This window comes from Ranitomeya variabilis, chromosome 1 (assembly GCF_051348905.1).
Source record: "Ranitomeya variabilis isolate aRanVar5 chromosome 1, aRanVar5.hap1, whole genome shotgun sequence".
Lineage (NCBI taxonomy): Eukaryota > Metazoa > Chordata > Amphibia > Anura > Dendrobatidae > Ranitomeya > Ranitomeya variabilis.
In genome coordinates this window covers 1103733996-1103753071 of record NC_135232.1, presented here as the reverse complement: position 1 = coordinate 1103753071, position 19076 = coordinate 1103733996, and the positions used below count along the sequence as shown (strand labels likewise).

General features: G+C 42.5%; 1 protein-coding gene across 1 annotated transcript in view; it reads right to left on the bottom strand.

Annotated features, from left to right (window-relative positions):
- Positions 1 to 19076, bottom strand: part of EVC2 (EvC ciliary complex subunit 2) — a 179627-nt gene that overhangs the window by 121501 nt on the left and 39050 nt on the right. The window contains exons 5-8 of the mRNA XM_077280123.1: positions 14069 to 14255; positions 9554 to 9663; positions 7064 to 7126; positions 3895 to 4017 (exon numbers count right to left, since the gene is read on the bottom strand). Coding sequence (XP_077136238.1) covers positions 3895 to 4017; positions 7064 to 7126; positions 9554 to 9663; positions 14069 to 14255 — 483 coding nt within the window. The remainder of the gene's footprint in view (positions 1 to 3894; positions 4018 to 7063; positions 7127 to 9553; positions 9664 to 14068; positions 14256 to 19076) is intronic.

The following is a 19076-nucleotide window of genomic DNA, read 5'->3' as shown; positions in this document are numbered from 1 at the left end:
TCAAAATAGTGGACACTAGAAAAGAAAATAAGCTTTAGTATTGGATCTAATTATTTAAAGCCGCCTAAATATATTGGTGGAACAGTCCAATAACGCTTGGGCTACAGGCCAACTTTGGTTTCAATACCAAAGTTCGGTAGGTGTCGTTGCTCTATCACTATGCAATATGTGTGAATGGGGACCTCGAGGGTCCTGCGACCATGACAAGAAGACCAGCTGCGTCGGATTTTTTGTGACTCCTCCGCCTAAATATATTAGTGGAAGAGTCCAATATGGCTGGTGTTTAGGCCAACCTTGGTTGCAATACCAAAGCTCGGTAGGTGGCATTGCTCCATGACTGTGCAATATGTGTGACCTCGAGGGTCCTTTGACCATGACAAGAAGACCAGCTGCGTCGGATTTTTTGTGACTTGCTCGCTGTAGCACCCTGGGGCTTGCAATGCAACCACACTCACTGGTAAGGCGCTGTTAATTATCAGCAACACCTAATGAACTTTGGCCAAGTGTCGTAGCCAAAGTCGCCGTGTAGCTCCAGCCTAAAGTAAGAAGAGGGAACTGAATGCTATTATTGCTTGGTGGCCATTTGTCCTAAAGCCAAAAACTTGAGCAACCAAAGACGGTTTCCATATATTTTATGGAGAGTAGGCATCAAATCCCTAGCAAACAATCTGTTGTAAATTACCCACATTTGTATAGAAATTCCTATGCTATTCACATAGTTCGGCTGTTCTCATTCCCTCTCAATAACATCCATCAAGTTGGAGGTGACTACAAATGAATGATGATAGCAATGAAGGGGAAAGAGCTTAGTAGCGATCATTCCCTGCCTTCAACGTCTCATTTGGAATGCATCATCCAAAAATGATTATAACATTAATAAACTATTCGAGTTTTCCGTAATTCACGTGGCAGCTTTGCCGTATAGATTGGGACAGAATATGCAGTGTCTTATGCCGCATTCACACCCAGCATGGACTGTGATGCACGGACCGTCAACAGGTCTCCTGACATACAGTGCCTTGCGAAAGTATTCGGCCCCCTGGAACTTTTCAACCTTTTCCCACATATCATGCTTCAAACATAAAGATACCAAATGTAAATTTTTGGTGAAGAATCAACAACAAGTGGAACACAATTGTGAAGTTGAACGAAATTTATTGGTTATTTTAAATTTTTGTGGAAATTCAAAAACTGAAAAGTGGGGTGTGTAATATTATTTGGCCCCTTTACTTTCAGTGCAGCAAACTCACTCCAGAAGTTCATTGTGGATCTCTGAATGATCCAAAGTTGTCCTAAATGCCTAATGATGATAAATATAATCCACCTGTGTGTAATCAAGTCTCCGTATAAATGCACCTGCTCTGTGATAGTCTCAGGGTTCTGTTTGAGGCACAGAGAGCATCATGGAGACCAAGGAACACAACAGGCAGGTCCGTGATACTGTTGTGGAGAAGTGTAAAGCCGGATTTGGATACAAAATGATTTCCAAAACTTTAAGCATCCCAAGGAGCACTGCGCAAGTGATCATATTGAAATGGAAGGAGTATCATACCACTGCAAATCTACCAAGACCCGGCCGTCACTCTAAACTTTCATCTCAAACAAGGAGAAGACTGATCAGAGATGCAAGAACAAGATACACGGCACTCTATAGATTTGTGAGTAGAGGTGCTCAAGTAGGGTTTCCAGCCCCTTAAATCAAATGTATCAAAAAGCTTGGCACTCAATAATGCTTGTAGAAAATAAAGTCATTTATTTTACATCTGGACAAACAGATCAGCGGTAGCTCGTTTCTTGCTAAACGTTTTCGGTCCTTTGTGGACCTTCCTCAGAGCAAGTTTATCTTGAGCGTAGGATCTGGACATTTAATCAGATGCATGAGTATACTGGCAATATATGTAGAAGCAAATTTCAGAGGCAGTAATGGAGACCGTGACTGTGAGCAGAATAAGCTGCTTGGGCATGCGATATGCCCACACTGTGCACGTTCTGTTGCCTGGAGCGCTGGTGGCGTGCTGAGACGCTGAGGGAGGCACGCTGCAAGTGTGGCTAGAACTTCCGGGTATTTAGCTGAGAGGGGGGCGTATCACATGCAGCTGCACGTCAAGGCGGTCATGTGGTCACAGTGTGTGTGGGCAGGCGCAGGGTTTGTGAGCCTGGATAAGGATGTTGATGCTGCTGGCTCCATGTAGCAGAGGGGAATGAGTGTGTAAACACAGGAACTGATGCAGCCAAGAGGCCCATGATCACTCTGGATGAACTGCAGAGATCTACAGCTGAGGTGGGACAGTCTGTCCATAGGACAACAATCAGTCGTACACTGGACAAATCTGGCCTTTAAGGAAGAGTGGCAAGAAGAAAGCCATTTCTCAAAGATATCCATAAAAAGTGTTGTTTAAAGTTTGCAACAAGCCACCTGGGAGACACACCAAACATGTGGAAGAAGGTGCTCTGGTCAGATGAAAGCAAAATCAAACTTTTTGGCAACAATGACAAACGATATGTTTGGCGTAAAGGCAACACAGCTCATCACACTGAACACACCATCCCCATTGTCAAACATGGTGGTGGCAGCATCATGGTTTGGGCCTGCTTTTCTTCAGCAGGGACAGGGAAGATGGTTAAAATTGATGGGAAGATGGATGGAGCCAAATACAGGACCATTCTTGAAGAAAACCTGTTGGGAGTCTGCAAAAGACCTGAGACTGGGACGGAGATTTGTCTTCCAACAAGACAATGATCCCAAACATAATGCAAAATCTACAATGGAATGGTTCCCAAATAAACGTATCCAGGTGTTAGAATGGCCAAGTCAAAGTCCAGACCTCAATCCAATCGAGAATCTGTGGAAAGAGCTGAAAACTGCTGTTCACAAACGATCTCCATCAAACCTCACTGAGCTCGAGCTGTTTGCCAAGGAAGAATGAAATTCTTGCCCAGTCTCTTGATGTACAAAACTGAGACATACCCCAAGCGACTTGCAGCTGTAATCGCAGCAAAAGGTGGCGCAACAAAGTAATAAGTTAAAGGGGCCGAAAAATATTGCACGCCCCACTTTTCAGTTTTTGAATTTCCTCAAAAATTTTAAATAACCAATACATTTCGTTCAACTTCACAATTGTGTTCCACTTGTTGTTGATTCTTCACCAAAAATGTACATTTGGTATCTTTATGTTTGAAGCATGATTCCAAGTTCCAGGGGGCCGAATGCTTTCGCAAGCCACTGTATATGAGGCTGACAAATTTTGTGTCTTATAGAATCCTTGATTTTGGTCTGTGTTCGGATAGTGACACATGGTCGTGTGAATGTGGCTTTAATGTGATGGTCTAATTCGCTGTTTATAAGCCTTAGAAGGGCAATGGACATCATCGAGGAGTGTTCCCCACTCAGAAACCTTCCTGTATGACTGATAACGGAGAGTCACTGTAATAGAGGCCACTCAGCGACATCAGCTTTTTGCCTTGGGCACCTGAAGCAATGGCTTTACCTCTAATACTGGCATTTCCTTTGGCATCCTAAGCCTTGAAGACTCTTGGCTCATAATGAATTTGGGCAAACCATTTGCCAAAATTAGAAATCTGTGCCTTTTATAAGCTGGAATAGATTTCTCCTACCATTTATGCGACATTATAGTGTATCTGGTGGGTCGCGGTTGGCCAGGCCCCTCTCAATAATCGCTAGCGACCATTTAAAATAAAAGTGGCCTGCTGGTGAATAAATGCAAAAATGTGAATTTTTGGGCAACTACACTTTGTGTAAAAAAAAATAAATTACTTTATTCCAGTTTTCCAGCTTAAAAGTCTTGATAAAATCCCCACCAATATTTCTCATAAGTGTAACTTAAATGTAATAATAAAACTACCGTAAATTAAAAAAAAGATAAAACAACTTACAGCCATTCTGCGCCTTAACCATTCGGTCCGGTAAAGAAGGAAAAAAGTGGCGCACGTCAATAAGAATGATATGATTAAGGCAATGACAAATCCAGCTGCGTGTAGACCGTGGTCAGGAAGCACCTGGGGAGATAATGGACAAGGTAGAACATGTTTCATTAGAGTTACCATGAAGCAAAGTTGGAAATGTCAATAATCTGTACAATACCATTAGGAATTTGGCCCACGGTTCTACAGTTAAAGGATTATTTTGAGAAAGGGAGTTCCATGTCCCCATTTTCAATAGAGCGGTAGTAACAGAAATAGACTATTGTCAACTATTCACATGGTTGATCCCTGGGGATTCAAACTTTAGGACACCCACCAATTTTAAGAAAGGCATTCCATGATGACAATTTCAATAGAGTAGTAGTCTTCGAAAGCGCACTGTCACTCCATTTATTGTCTATGACGCTGATCAAGATGGCTGCATACAGCCCTCAACAATCCTGGTTAGCCCCATAAAAATCATTTGAGGGTTAGTTTTGGAAGGTCAACACTATTGATAAATTCCCTTTAAAGGGAACCTGTCACCAGGATCAGACATAGAAAACTAAAGATATGGGCATAAAGGCGTTTTTCTGCTGATTTAACTTCACTGTACAAATATTCAGCAGTGTTATTCTCTAATGACCAATAGAAGTTTTTGTGAAATAAGCTGTTTGCCCATCGGGTCAGGCCTGAGGGATCGAACTGTAGGTAGAGTCTTCATCTCTGCCACGGCCCCTCAACTGCCTCTTGTGTAAGGATCTATATACTGTTCAAAATACAGTCGATCGGCGCTGTCTTAACTTGCGCAGATTGATCTGGTTGCAGGCCTTAGCAAAATGGCGTCAGTGGTGGCGCATGCGCAGATTGAGATCTCATCGCCATGATGAGCCGAGATCTCAATTTGCGCATGTGCTAACATCCACACCATTTTCCTAAAGCCTACCACAAGGTTAATGTGCACATGCGCCGACACCAGCGCCGTTATACTGAAGCCTGCAACCAGATCAATCTGCGCAAGCGCCACCCGCGGCTAGGACGGCACAATTGTGGAATTTTAAACAGTTTGTACAGCCTTACATCAGAGGTACCTGAGGGGCTGCAGCCAAGATGAAGACCCTACCCACAGTCTGATGCACAGCTTGTTGAAGGAAAACTTCTTTTGGTGAATAAGGAATAACCAGGCTATAGTGAAGGTACCTATGAAATCAGAAGAACAGCGCCTTTATGTCCGTATCTTTATTTAGCATGCCTGATCATAATGACAGCTTCTCTTTAAGGATTTTCTAGTTTTCTATTAGAAATGCTTGAAAGTTTTATCCACTTTGAAAAATCAATGTTTTTTTGGCAGAATTATGCAAACTTTAGCTTAACACCGGGTACCCCACTGCAACCAGCAAAAATATGGGGGATGTATTTTACCAAATCTACTTTAAAGCCTGTATATAGAACATAGGCACAGAGTTTTCAAGGGTTTAAAATTATAGTCAACGTTAATTAGGTTCTCTAAATTTTGTAAGTGAATGAAAACCTTAAAAAAACGATCCATATCACTGATACAAGTGCAGGATTGTTACAAGAAAGCTAATGCTTTAAATCATCACTTTGTTTTTTCAGTCTTTCGAAGTCAACAATAACGTATTCGCCAACAGCAAACGGAGATCTTGTTAAAGTCAAGGAGTTAATACACAAAGTAGACATAACCCACATTTCCATCAGTCCTCGAAGAAAGAAGAATAAATTCAACACACTGTGCGTCTGTAAACACCAGGGCTGAGAAGAACTTCAAAGTCGGCCACCTTGTGAGAAGTCGTGCCGAGCGCGCACTGATGGAAGCGCGCCTTGTGTGCGCCGAGGCTTTGAACAAATCTAACGATAAATGTTTCACGACAAATCTAAAAATTGGACATGTCTAGCATCTTCACACCTGGACACTGCATAATTAAACACAAGCACGTTCATAATAATTGCCGGTATAATATGTCCCTTACCGAGGGAGCAGCGGACATAACTGTTCCTTTATATACAGATGGGGACAAAAGTTTTGAGACCGACATAAATCTTGATTTTGCTTCTTCAGTTTTTATAGTGATTTTTTTGGACCTATTCTGGATTGTTGTGAAGCACGATCAGGTGTATTGCAAAAAATTGCAAAGTCATTCCTTGTCATGAAAATCACCTTACCGTAACCACAAAAACCTAATTTTCACAGAATTTGAGCTAACGGTTTAATTGATACCATTTTGGGGGTAGATATGACATTTTGATCTCTTAATTTTTTTTAGGTGCTGCCACGATTGAAAAAAAATTAAATTCTGACAAATTTTTTTTATCTTTTATTATTGTTACACCATTTACCAGTCAGGTTAATTCATTCTAGGTTTTAAATATATAGGAAATTTACAGATGTGAAGTTAACAAATATCTTTATTTTTTTAATAGGGGGGTGCGATTGGAATTTTTATATTTTTTGGGGGGTTGTGATTGGAATTTTTATATTGTTTTTAAAGATTTTTTTTTATATTTTTAATTTTTTTTCTTTTTTAACTTTCTATTTAAACCTGTGTGAACGTCATCATTTTTACTATATACAGCAATACCACACTATTGCAGTATATACCATAGCAAAAATCACAGACTTCTATGAATGTCAGCCACAGACTTGTCTTTATAGGGGATTTTTCACTAACCCCAAGCTGCCACATCAACCCATTGTGTCGTGGTGGCGAGGATGGTTGCTTGTAACACAGCCATCAATTTTTGGCAATAATGCAGGCTCAGTTTCTGAGCCTGCATCAAAAACAGGGACCCAATAGGAGATTATAAGACGGGAAAGATCTAAACTGCAATACTAGATACAGCCACAGGTAAAAGTGGCGCTGTTTCTGGATAACCAAAGCAGATAATTGTTTCCTAAAGTGAACAACTCCTAAGGCTAAACCCTTCCATGGTGTCCTCAAAACTGGACCTGGAGTTAGATGACCAACATTTATAAGATACGAGTCTACAACAACCAAAAACTGCCTGACCTGAGAAACTAGTGACCTCCAAACTCTATCATGCACTAAATCAAATATTTGGGCTTTTGGCCTGACATAGGACAGGTATATATTACAAGTGGGAGGTCATAATGATGACTTACGTTTGAGATTTCCTTGGCGGTGAGAGAAAAAGGGGCCACAATCTTATAAGTTGTTCCGGAGATCTGTAATCAGAGACAGGAAGGTTTCCATTATATACACTCAAGACCTGAGAACCTGAATATCTCCTACTTAACACAAAGGCTAAAATGCTTTCATGCAGATCCCTACTTTATCCTACTTTGTCATATATAAGGGAAATATGGCTGGGTGAAGTGGCAAAACGCTACTTTGTCGTGACCCTTAGCAAAAGTATATGTGTTAACGCAAGGGGCTTCAAACTTTACCTTTCCCTCAGCTGAAAGAATGGCATAGTGACCGTTCACCGCAGAGAAGCTCATAGAAATTGTTATCTACTCTGCTTGTCAAATAAGGAGAAGAACATCTGTAGTAGTGGAGCAGTATAGCTAAGAAAACTTCTTCTGCTAGAATTGATTTAGCTGCCAGAGGGGGAAGGAAACTGATTCTATCCAGATCCAGCTCCCTCTCCACATACCCAGAGGCAGAGGCATAGATCTGTGGTAGCTCCAAGAGAGACAAATGGAAGCAAAACAAGTTATACTACAAACACTGTCTATTATGGCAAGATAGATTTCCTGTAATACAACAGAAAACGCAATTATACATACATTTCTAATTTTATTTAATAAGCAAATCATACTTGTTTTATTTAGGGAGGTGATCACGGTCGTTCACCAAAATGATCACCGTCTTGGTAAACTGTCAGAAACCTGTCCAAAATGTTAACATGACAGGTGACTGCAAGCATGTGCAGTAGGAAGCTCCACAACTGTGACCAAGAAATTGCTTGACAGCACCTGGTGTAGGTTATCTCCAAGTCACAGTAGCCTCTCAGTGTTCAAATAGACAGGGTGGACAGCAGTGTGAGCAGCCTCTTCTTACCTGAGCACCCCCAGTATCTCCAATATTAGATCTGATAGACATAGTGAACAGCAGTGTGAGCAGCTTCTTCTTACCTCAGCACCCCTGGTATCACTAGTATTAGATTATAGGGTGGACAGCAGCCGCTCTTTAGCTCACACCCCTGATATCTCCATTATTTGATCATCTAGACAGGGTGGATAGTAATGTGAGCAGCCTCTTCTTACCTGAGCACTCCTGGTATCCTCAGTATTAGATCAGATAGACATGGTGAATAGCAGTGTATGCAGCCTCTTCTTACCTCAGCACTCCTGGTATCCTCAGTATTTGATCAGATAGACATAGTGGACAGCAGTATGAGCAGCCTTTTCTTACCTCAGCACCCTGGTATCACCAGTATTAGATCAGATAGACATGGTGAACAGCAGTGTGAGCAGCCTCTTCTTACCTCAGCACTACTAGTACCTCAAGTATTTGATCACATAGACATAGTGGATAGCAGTGTGAGCAGCCTCTTCTTACCTCAGCACGCCTGGTATTACCAGTATTAGATCAGATAAGACAGGGTGGACAGCAATGTGAGCAGCCTTTTCTTATCTCAGCACCCCTGATATCTCCAGCATTAGATCAGATAGACAGGGGGGACAGCAGTGTGAGCAGTCTCTTCTTACCTCAGCACTCCTGATACTCCCTCTATTAGATCTGATAGACAGGGTGGACAGCAGCGTGAGTAGCCTCTTTGTACCTCAGCACCCCTGGTATCTCCAGTATTAGATCAGATAGAGAGGGTGGACAGCAGTGTGAGTAGCCTCTTCTTACCTCGCATCCCTGCTATCTCTAATATTTGATCAGAGAGACAGGGTGGACAGCAGTGTGAGCAGTCTCACCTTAACTCAGCAAATCTGGTATCTCTAGTATTACATCAGATAGGGTAGACAGCAGTGTGAGTAGAATCGTCTTACCTCAGCACTTCTGGTATCACCAGTATTAGATCAGATAGAAAGGGTGGACAGTAGTGTGAGCAGCCTCTTCTTACCTCAGCACTCCTGATACCCCCTCTATTAGATCTGATAGACAGGGGGGACAGCAATGTGAGCAGCCTCTTCTTACCTTGCACCCCTGATATCTCTAATATTTGATCAGAGAGACAGAGTGGACAGCCCCTTCTTACCCCAGCCTCTTCTTACCTCAGCTTTTATGGTATCACTGGAATTCCTAGTATTACATGCGAATATCCACTGAGAGAACATCTTTGTACACATGAAAGGAGGTGGCAGAGTTTCTACTGCACATGCTCACAGCTACCTGTCTTATTAACATTTGAGGACAATTTGTCTGATTTGCTAATGAAAGGAATTTATTTATAATGACATTTTCTTAATTTATTCTTACTCCTGGAGAACATCTTTGAGAAAACTCACAACAGCGTTTTTTTTAGGACATTTGGCATAAAAATGATTCAAAGGATAACCCCTTTAATAGTCACTATGTTCATTTTTTGTGTGGTAATTATATATAAAATCCATGAGTTCCTTTAAGACATTGATTGTTGGTTTTCTAAAGATTTCTTCTCAATTCCGTAGAAGAAAGACATGTTTGGTTAAGTTTACCTCTGAAGAATTCTGAAAGGTTATCACAGCAGGAAGGGAGCGCAGCAGCCCGGCCGTGGCCTCTTTTGTGTTTAGTGTAGCGGTGTATGACACTTGGAAAGTCTCTCCGGCTGGAATATGAAAACACAAACCATAAAACTCTTCAGAAAGGCACCTGAAATCTTCCTTCCTCTCCATTTTATACACAGATGGCATTTGGAGTCCTTTGCCCGTCCCCTATTCAGACTCCAAGTCTATTTATCCAGAATATAATGTCTGCTTTCTGGCCATGAAGGTTACCACCATGTTTTCTATGGCTTGTTTTTTTTGCACTATGAGTTGACATTGTCATTGGTCCCATTTTTAGGAGCATAGATTCTAAAGCTGTTTCAATTTTTTTTTCATACTTTTAAGGTGACCGGTAGCCAGATCAAAAGTGGATAGCTCTTGTTTTTATTTTAGTCCCGCTGCTTCCCTGAGTATTAGTTTTAGTTTTTTTTTTTTTAAAATCCAACATACAGTTCCAAAGACATGGGCCTTTTTTTATTTAAGGGTTTTATCACAGGGTTGTTTTATTGGAGAGCACTCGGCACAATGTTATGCTATATATTTTTTTTCTCTTGCCGATTCAGCATTAGAAAATAGTCGCAGCATCGTGCGAGTGGCTCCACAAATAAGATGACATGCATCCATTCAAGTCTATTGGGGTATGTAAAACATCGGCGTGCACTCAGGGATGCGTCATCCACACGAAGCAAGAAGGAGGATGGTAAGAAGATGGGAGGCTCCGGACCAAGACCAGCGATGCCCATTGGACCTGACCGCCCACGCAGGTGAGAATAATAAAAGGTATTTTTCTTATCTTACAGGTCGGGTTGGGGGCAGATATACAGCATTATAGATTGCTGTATATCAGCCCTGAAAGGTGATGGCCATATCTCTTCTCGGCCAAACCTGGTGACAAGTTCCCTTTACTGTAAGTTCTCCGTCTTCTCCGCACCAGTGCTGTGATTTTCTCATGCAAGAGAATCGGATCACAGTAAAGTGACACTTGGATCAATCTGTGACAGACTTTGAGCCAAGTGTCAATAGCATAATCAATCCGATTCCCTCACATTAGATAATATACACTAGTGTGATGCCGGCCTAAAACTGACAGGAAATCTGCCTCTACCAGGACCTGACAGGTGAACTAAGATGCAGGACCATACTTATTCTAAGTACAAGGGGTTTCAGTCGCTCCGGGGACAGAAGCCAAGATAAGCCCCTAAAAGGTCCCTTTGGCTCATATATAAAGATCAACACTGTGAAAGAATGTAATAGTTTCAGTCCTTATTGGAGATTTTGTTTTCGGTTTTGAAAATGCGTCACAGAGGACTGGTGAGGTAAATGAGAAAACCCCTTTTGCTCAGTCTAAATTTTCTTTCAGTAGTAGATAATAAAACTTGGCACTCAACTCTGAGGACTCCGTTGAATGCAAATTTTAATGCAGTCATCAGTAAAGTTCAAAGTACATAATTGAAGTAAATAATACAACGTTGGGTTACATCGTGATTAGATACAAGAATAAAAGGAATAAAAGGAAAAAATTACAAATGAAAAAATTTAGGAAACAAATTCCAATGTCTCTCTGCAACAAAAAGCTGAACTGATAAACCACCAAAATTGTGAGGGAGGAGGGAAAATGAGGAAAAAAGGATAATGGGTTACCTACCCGACTGCTCAGATTTGGTATACAGAGAACACCATATGGTAATAAACCTACCAAAGCTAAAGTGGTACTTGTAAATGTTGGGTCCAATTTTATGAAGAGTAACTAGAATGTACATATGTGAGTAATATCTTATATTACACATAAAGGTAATACATGTTTGTGGTAAATAGAACCAGTATAAGGGAAATGTCCGTACTTGAGAACACAGGTATATAAGTGCTGGAAACAATAGAATGAAATTAACCTTATACTAAACGGTACAAAAAAAAGGGCCATTTACTCCACTTACCAGAAAACGGCAGGAAATATACCTGTGGATGAGGGGGCCAAAAATCCGGGGACCCAACACTTTAACTTTCGTAGGTTTATTACCATATAGTGTTCTCTGTATACCGAATCTGAGCAGTCAGGTAGGTAATCCTGTCATGATATGTACTTTTTTCCCTGTCCTGTATTTTGTATAATATGTCATGATGTGAGTTGACCCTTGAAGGAGAAGGAGTGGGGATTCTTAGCCGAGGCAAGACCCCATGTCCATCTGTGACTGCGGAAGCGAACGGGGAGAGACTTGAGCTGAGGACATATCTCGTCGTTCGTGGGATTGTTTTGGGATCCCTTGGACTCGTGTGGACTATTGTTTTGTTAGCTGGCACAAGGATTATCGGGAGGTGCCCCCGAACCTGCTCTGTTGGACTAATTGTGGACTCTGTAGATCTACCTGCATGGGTTGTTCCAGCGTTCTTGATAATAAATCTGTTGACTCATCCCTTGGCCTGTTGTCCCTTCTTGCTCTGCCGTACACCCCGTCACAAACCCTTTATCCTTTTTTCCTCATTTTCCCTCCTCCTTCACAATTTTGGTGGTTTACCAGTTCAGCTTTTTGTTGCAGAGAGACATTGGAATATATAATGTTTCCTTAATTTTTCATTAGTAATTTTTTCCTTTTATTCTCATATCTATTCATGATGTAACATAAGGTTGTATTGTTTGCTTCAGTTATGTACTTTGCAGTTTACTGATGAAGGTCCACTTATGACCGAAACGTCTGTATTTGATTTGTGACTGTATTAAAATTTTCGTTCAACGGAGTCGTCAGAGTTGAGTGCCAAGTTTTATTATATACTACTTTATTGGTTTGGGATCCTACTTGATTTTGATCTGAGTGTCAGACTAAATTTGGCAATGCAAGTCTATGTATCCGTGAAAAAAAAAAAAATTGTGGACAGTGTTCTATTGTCATCCGAGAGTTGTCTGATTTTCACAGACTGTCAGAAAGGAGAAGGTGGGAGGTTTTTATTTTCGTTTCCACGCATGAGAAAAACTGGAACTCTCAACAAACTCTGGAGAAACTCTGGAGAAACTCTGGAAAAACTCTCAACAAATACTGAAAAACCTTTCAACAAACTGAAAAAACTGAAAATCTCACAACAAATACTGAAAAACCTTTCAACAAACTCTGAAGAAACTCTGAAGAAACTCTCATCAAACTCTCAACAAACTCTCAACAAGCCCTCAACAAACCCTAAACAAACCCTAAACAAACCCTCAACAAACCATCAACAAACCCTCAACAATCCCTCAACAATCCCTCAACAAACTCTGCTCCCCTGTGTATTCCTTTAAAAAATAAAATAAAATTTGTGAAACAGTTCCAGAGATATGGACTTTTTTATCAAGTGCAAATTTTCATGGTTTTTAATGGTCAAGGGAGTGGTGGTCAAGGGGTAATATTGTAGAGGAGCCTTAACACCCCCCTCAGAGAGCCCTATGAGCACCGCCCTCATAGTAATGACCATAAAAATTAGCACCAACGCCAAATAAAAAGGCGCAGGTCTCTGGAACCATATGGCGTTTTTTTTTTTAGAAAAAACAGAATACACAGAGAAGCGTGTAAAAAAGAACAAAAACTGGGTACTGTTGACAGATACTCTTTAACGCTCATCCACTGTCGTATTATAGCTGCATCAAAGTACCGGCACCAACAATAGTTTATACCCATGATTTCATGCTATTGAAGTATTGCAGATATAAAAATACACCACATGGCAGTACATGGAGTACGTATTACCCAATACTACGAAGACATGAGGAACCTGAATTTGCATGAGTCTCTACATGTATCCTTGCTCTCGGAGACTCTAGATCAGGGGTGTCAAACTGAATTCCTCGAGGGCCGCCAACAGGTCATGTTTTCAGGATATCCTTGTATTGCACAGGTGATAATTTAATCACCTGCACAGAATGATTCCAGCACCTTGTGGAATGCTAAGGAAATCCTGAAAACATGACCTGTTGGCGGCCCTCGAGGAATGCAGTTTGACACCTCTGCTCTAGATACATTTACATTGCAGGGATTTGTGAAAGGTCAAGTTGAAAAATCGGATTTGATCAGAAAGGCAGACACATTCCCTTTAAATGAAGCTGCTTTAATCTTAGAACACATAACTAAAGGATGGTAAAGTATGGTCTCACACCTTCCCGCAGCAGGAATATTCTCGGAATTTTCTGCCATTCCCTATACCGCGATCCACAAGCTGCAATCACTGCAATGAATGGACGAAGAACAAAGTGGTGTGATTACGCTTGCGTCCCGCGTACTCTCTGCCTTTCTATAAATTGAAAATGTTTTTTTTTCATATAGTGACATGCTGGAGATGCTCTCATTCATGAAAAAAGTTTTGCTGTGACCATGAAATAAATGAATCTTTTATTCGGCTTCCCACACTCGGCGTCAGCGGCTGTCGCACATCGTACAGTGAAAGCCCAGCGCTGACGTCTTACCGCTTCTATAGCTTTTATAGTATTACAGATAGGGCCGTCACCTCTTAGAGAGTCTTTTCGGAAGATCTGCATCCCGATAACGGAGCTGCTTAGGTCAGAACTGCTTTCTTCTATAAGCACGCCAGTGACGTTGTCCTGTAGGGTAATATTAGTCATGTTCACTGCGGAGGAGGACAATCCGGTGTTATTAGCGATCAGCACAATGTAGGCTGTCTGCGGGTCCTTTACCTGTAATAAAGGTGGAAATATACTGTGAGTGGACTGATTGTTTCAATTGGGAGTTGGGGCAACCCCTTTAAAGGTTAGGGACACATTTGAGGTAGAAAATTATTTTTTACATATGATAGTGGTCAATCTACCATCTTTATTCCCTCATTTTTTTTCAGACCCCTTGACTTGTAAATTGATTCACATTTCAGATTTATTCTTGAGGGATTGTCCCTTCCTGTAATATAGGCTGGATATGAGCTCTGTATGCATCCAGGGTGCTACTGTCTTCAATAGTTCATGTATAAATACAAGTTATATCCTGCACTTGTTTCCTCTTTATATCCTTACCTCCTTTTATGTTTTTTTTCTGCCCTCCCTGAAATACTTTCTCCCCTCTCCACAATATGGGGATTTATGTGTATTTCACTCTCATGCCCTGCTGCAATCTCTAACACCGAGAGCATGAAAATTAGTCAGAAATGCAGGCAACCACTGTAGAATGAGGCCCAGAAATAGCATCATAGGGCCCAATCCCAATAATAAAATTAGAACACAACTCCAATTCTTAAAAAAAAAAAAGGTTGAGACACTGTGTAAAATATACAGAAAACAAGAATCCAATGAATTGGAAATGTTGTATAGCCTTATTTTATTGACAACAGGACACATCAGAAGTTGGACATTTTTCTATTTCACTTGAAAAAATTAATTCAAAGTCAGGAATCGAAGGCAGCAACACATCTCAAAAGAGTTGGGACTGGGTTAATAAACAAAATGGAGAAAAAAAGTGGTACTAATGAAAAACAACTGGTGGGTCAATTTTCAAGTCATATAACTGTATATAAAAAGAGCATGTTGGAGAGGCAGAGTCTCTCAGAAGCAAAGATGGTCAGAGGCAGGGCTGGACTGGCCATCTGACAATGCTGGGAAATATCAGAAAGACCAGTCCAGCCGTTGTCTGCATTGCCTGCTACTCTGTTAACAGTATCAGCATCCTCATGACACAAACTATTGACAGTGGTGACTTTTGGGGTGACCATCATACTATATAGGGGGCGCATCATACTGCATGGGAGGTGGCTGAGGGGGCAGCATCCTATTTAGGGGTCTTTGTGTGGATCATCATACTCTATTGGAACTGTGGGAGATCTTCATAGTGTGTAGGGTGGTTGTGGTGGATATTATACTGTGGGGACGTCTATGGGGTACAATATACTATGTGATGGGCTGTGGTGACCTTCATTTTGTATTGGGTGGTTATGGGAGACATCATACTGTATGGGGTGGTTATGAGGGATATCATGCTGTATGGGGGCTGTGTGGGTCATCATACTGTATGGGGGCTGTGTGGGTCATCATACTGTATGGGGGCTGTGTGGATCATCATACTGTATGGGGGCTGTGTGGGTCATCATACTGTATGGGGGCTGTGTGGGTCATCATACTGTATGGGGGCTGTGTGGGCCATCATACTGTATGGGAGCTGTGTGGGCCATCATACTGTATGGGGGCTGTGTGGGTCATTATACTGTATGGGGGCTGTGTGGGTCATCATACTGTATGGGGGCTGTGTGGGTCATCATACTGTATAGGGGCTGTGTAGGTCATCATACTGTATGGGGGCTGTGTGGGCCATCATACTGTATGGGAGCTGTGTGGGCCATCATACTGTATGGGGACTGTGTGTGTCATCACACTGTATGGGGGCTGTGTGGGCCATCATACTGTATGGGGGCTGTGTCGGTCATCATACTGTATGGGGGCTGTGTCGGTCATCATACTGCATGGGGGCTGTGTGGGTCATCATACTGTATGGGGGCTGTGTGGGTCATCATACTGTATGGGGGCTGTGCGGGTCATCATACTGTATGGGGGCTGTGCGGGTCATCATACTGTATGGGGGCTGTGTGGGTCATCATACTGTATGGGGGCTGTGTGGGTCATCATACTGTATGGGGGCTGTGTGGGTCATCATACAGCATGGGGGCTGTGTGGGTCATCATACTGTATGCGGGCTGTGTGGGTCATCATACTGTATTGGGGGCTGTGTGCGTCATCATACTGTATGGGGGCTGTGTGGGTCATCATACTGTATGGGGGCTGTGTGGGTCATCATACAGCATGGGGGCTGTGTGGGTCATCATACTGTATGGGGGCTGTGTGGGTCATCATACTGTATTGGGGGCTGTGTGCGTCATCATACTGTATGGGGGCTGTGTGGGTCATCATACTGTATGGGGGCTGTGTGGGTCATCATAGTGTACAGGGGGCTTTGGTTCACATCCTACTTTATACAGGTTTCTGTGGTGCACCTCATACTGTATAAACTGTGATGAATACCATACCTTATGGGGGGGGGGCGTTGGTGACCATCTTACTGTGTGTTGTGCTGTGGGGCATAATACTCGGTGTAGGGTTTGTGGTGTGGGCAGAGCACAAAACAAATCTGCGTGTGTGGTCAGGAAACTTCATTCCGGTGAATTGTTTCCGGTAAAAAGGAGCCGTAATGACGTTTGCTAGGCGCTTTCACAGTCATGTTTTGCGCTCTGCTCACAGTAGGGCAAAGGTCTTGTGGTAAATCTTGATGTCCTCCAGGGTAATATTAGTAATGGGTTTCGCCTTCTGGGGCTCGTGTGCCCAGAAATGCCAGGGATGAATGTTAGTCCCAGTCCATCCCTGGTCAGAGGTCACCGACCAGACAATAACTGCACATTTTTGGAATTATGGTTGTAGGTGATTGTTTTTCAGGCTACTACCAAATACCTAGCTCACACTTTGCTACAACAAGAACAACAACAACAAGAACAACACTGGAAAGTGCGGAATTTTTTGTCTCAATTCATCATTGAAAATGTTCTCACTTTCTGGCTAATTGGGGAACAAAATGCAGGTGTGAAAACCGAGATCGGAATATAAAAGAGTATGAAAGAGGAAAACAGCGAGAGACTAATACGGGAGCTAAAAATACCTTGTAAACACCAATGGCCCCCTGCATAATGAAGGATTAATCAGCGGAAGGTGCTCGGATGCATCCAGAGCAACAATGACAGAGACAAATTAACAGTGAATTGCAATCAACGGAAAAATGGCTCCAGGCAGCGGGTAGGTAACGACGGAGAAGAATCTACGGGATGTGGTAATGAGGATGCCATGCCAAGTGTGTACACAGCCCAAAACGGGAACACAATCACCTAGTAACCCTTTCCCGCCAAGCCTATGGCATGCAAACACACGGGCTGGCTCTTTGTGTCTAATTTGCCTCCCCAAATTTTGAGGGGCAGAGAGCAGGGGACTGGTACATAGGGACAGATGGGGAATCTCATACATTTATGGCATTTGGTATTTTTGGAACTCCAATAGAAGTGAATGGAAGGAAATGCACACGCGCAGTCACCTATCCATTCCCGGAGACAAGAGATGGACCCCTCTATCTAAATGGATGCACACGAAAATAGATATGCCATATTTTAGATGGGAATACCCCTTGTCACGGGGTCCTACTCCGGTATCACACAATCAACAGAGCTAGAGCATAGTAAACAATCCCAAGACCTTTATTTAGGCAAAAACACTAAAATCCATATACGATCCACCACACAAAGGATAAGATAGTCCAGAAGCCGAATACAGTTCAGTAACCGGATAAATGTCCAAGGAGATGAGAGTCCAATAATCCAGCAGACAGAGCATAAAAAATGGTCCATATGCTTCCCCTTCTCTCTGATGCGCTGTGTTCACATCATCATTCCACACCAGACTGATCTGTGTGTCACCTCCCTGATATTTACAAGTCCCTCTCCTCATTCACAGGTTAGGGGGGTGAGTCGCAGGGGTCATTGTTTCAACTAGCTAGTTCAATATGTCATTAGCATATTAGCAAACAACATTATTCACTGACCCTGTGGAGAGATAACAGTACAGGACTGTGGGGCTGATATCAGATGGCAAATAACAGCAATTCATCAATTGGCAAATAACTCATCCTACAAAGAACACCATGATAATCAGTAAAATATAAATATACACAAAAATGATACCCACATAGCATATCACACCATCACACCCCTTTAAGCAGGTTCTAATTTACCTATAGGTCAATCTAACCTTAAAGGGAATCTGTCACCAGGTTTTTGCTACCGAATCTGAGAGCAGCATGATATAGGCCAGAATGGTAACCCATGGCATAATCTCCTTCACACTGTCATGCCCTGACCCATCTGCTTCCATCCACAGGTACGTTTGAACTGTCTGCTAACCTGGAATACCCACTGCACCCCTGAATCCATGCACCTCTCTCCCCCTGTTCTACCTGGTCCACTGCTACTTTTTCCCTGACTCTAATTCCTTGAAACATACTGAAAATTTACTGCATGCTGATTGATATATCCATGCTTTCTACACCTAAAGGCCCCGTCTCACATAGCGAGATCGCTAGCGAGATCGCTGCTGAGTCACAAGTTTTGTGACGCAACAGCGACCACCATAGCCATCTCGCTATGTGTGACACGTACCAGCGATCAGGCCCCTGCTGCGAGATCGCTGGTCGTGTCGGAATGGCCTGGACCTTTTTTTGGTCGTTGAGGCCCCGCTGACATCGCTGAATCGGTGTGTGTGACACCGATCCAGCGATGTCTTCACTGGTAACCAGGGTAAACATCGGGTTACTAAGTGCAGGGCCGCGCTTAGTAACCCGATGTTTACCCTGGTTACCAGCGTAAATGTAAAAAAAAAAAAACAGTACATACTCGCCTTTCGGTGTCCAGGTCCCTTGCCGTCTGCTTCCTGCTCTCACTGACTGCCGGCCGTACAGTGAGAAGTGAGAGCACAGCAGTGACGTCA